The 1,813-nt window shown below is 57.9% G+C and overlaps 1 protein-coding gene across 1 annotated transcript in view; it reads left to right on the top strand.

Annotated features, from left to right (window-relative positions):
* Positions 1–1,813, top strand: part of LOC105309028 (peroxidasin homolog) — a 42,426-nt gene that overhangs the window by 30,479 nt on the left and 10,134 nt on the right. Inside the window, exon 18 of the mRNA XM_023525960.1 lies at positions 963–1,120. Coding sequence (XP_023381728.1) covers positions 963–1,120 — 158 coding nt within the window. The remainder of the gene's footprint in view (positions 1–962; positions 1,121–1,813) is intronic.

The raw sequence follows: 1,813 nt of genomic DNA, 5'->3' as shown, positions 1-1,813 counted from the left end.
GTCATGTCGTTTAAAATTAAAAGTCTGTAATTCCTATATGGTTTGAAAACAGCTTCCGGTAGAATGTGTGACAGCAGTGTGAGCTTTGGTGTGAGTTGGAGAGGAGTACTCCACGCTCTGCGCGCCGCGGCGTCGAGACGTCAGTCACGCGCATGCGCCTCGGGCCTGCGCGATGCGGCGTCGAGACCTCTCTAGTGCGCGTGCGCCTCAGGTCTGCGTACGCGGCGTCTAGACGTCAGTCACGCGCATGCGCCTCGGGCCTGCGCAATGCGGCGTCGAGACGTCCGTAACGCGTGCGGGGTTCCCCGGTGACGCGCGACTGCGTCTTTTCTCAGTTCCTGACGTCAGTCGAAATGGGGACCCGTTTGTCGCCACATCGATCGTGGAAGCGATTGCGACGGTCGACAGAGCCATCAACTCGACGCGGACGCACCTGTTTGACAGGTACCCGGAGGCGGGGTGGGCCCTCGCACCTGAGCCCGGGCTGTGGGCGTGCTGGCGGCGCCCGTGCACAGGTGGCCCTGTTCCGTCTGAGGGAAGCGCTGGCGTCCATCTCCCGGGGGTTAGGGTGACAGGCGCTTTCCAAGTAGAGACTGAACTATGATTCACAAATGAAACATTTTTTAAAAATTCTAGTTTGGGTTCGTTACTAAATGATTTGGCAAAAACTAAGTATTTCACAAGTAAGCGATGTATTTGTTCACGTTGGCAGATTCCAAAGTGTTTTTTCTGTGTCTGAGTTGAAGCAGAATGTCTGTTTTCTCTGTCGACCTAATTACTTATTCGTTTTTAGTGTCTGGTTTTGTTGGTTTGTTTTGTTGTCTTCCACTGGGGAAGAGTCAAGTACGGTGCTGTCCTGTAAGAACAGCTATGGAAACGTTAAACAGCAGTTACGTTTTTGGATGCGAGTGACCTTTGTTGTAGTAATTGTCCACTGTCCCCTTTTGCCCCTGAACCGCCAGCCGTCCCCGCTCTCCCAATGACCTGCTGGCCCTGTTCCGCTACCCGAGGGACCCCTACACCGTGGAGCAGGCGCGCGCGGGGGAGATATTCGAGCGGACGCTGCAGCTGATCCAGGAGCACGTGCGGAACGGCCTCATGGTCGACCTCAACGGAACCGGTCAGTACCCAGGCCGCCCGGCCCCCCTGAGGCCCACGCACTCAGCACACCCCGGGGTGGGCCTTCCTCCCTGCCCTGTGTCTGCAGGAGAGTCGGGGTGACAGTGTGGGGTCCCTGTGTCTGCAGGAGAGTCGGGGTGACAGTGTGGGGTCCTTGAGCTGGGAGAGCCCAGTGGTCCCCGCCAGGAACTGTGGGAATGAGAGGGCTGTCCTTGCCCACCGTCTGTGACCGTCTGGTCCTCCAGGACAGAGGGGCTCAGAGGGACGGCTTTGCAGGGTAACAGCTACCTGAGTGTTGTTGTGTCCAGGCAGCTGCTGGAAACGGCGCTTATGGAGCTTCAGCCTCTAAAGCCCCAGTTGCTGTGAAGGTGGCATGGGGTGGCTGCCACCCCGTCACTCTGCTCCAGCATGTGGCATTGCCCATCCGTGTGCCTCTGAGGACAGTGCCAGCAGTAGCTCTCCTGTGATGTGCTACAACTGGGGGACTTAGGCTGTTTCAGGGCTCCTGACTTGTCTTTGTTGAGCACGTTTTCCCAGCGGGGCAAAAACGTCATTCAGTCGTCCTTAAATATGCGTGTGCAAGGTGAGGGAGGCGGGGTGCTGGGGGTCACTGCTCCCATCTTGGCGCGGGGTCCTCAGCACTGCCATGTGTGGGGCCTGTTTGTGCCTGGCTTCCCGGCGCTGGTGAACTGTG

This window comes from Pteropus vampyrus, unplaced genomic scaffold (genome assembly GCF_000151845.1).
Source record: "Pteropus vampyrus isolate Shadow unplaced genomic scaffold, Pvam_2.0 Scaffold658, whole genome shotgun sequence".
NCBI classification, from domain to species: Eukaryota; Metazoa; Chordata; class Mammalia; order Chiroptera; family Pteropodidae; genus Pteropus; species Pteropus vampyrus.
Note: the sequence above shows the minus strand (reverse complement) of the source record. Positions and strands in the feature narration are given on the sequence as shown.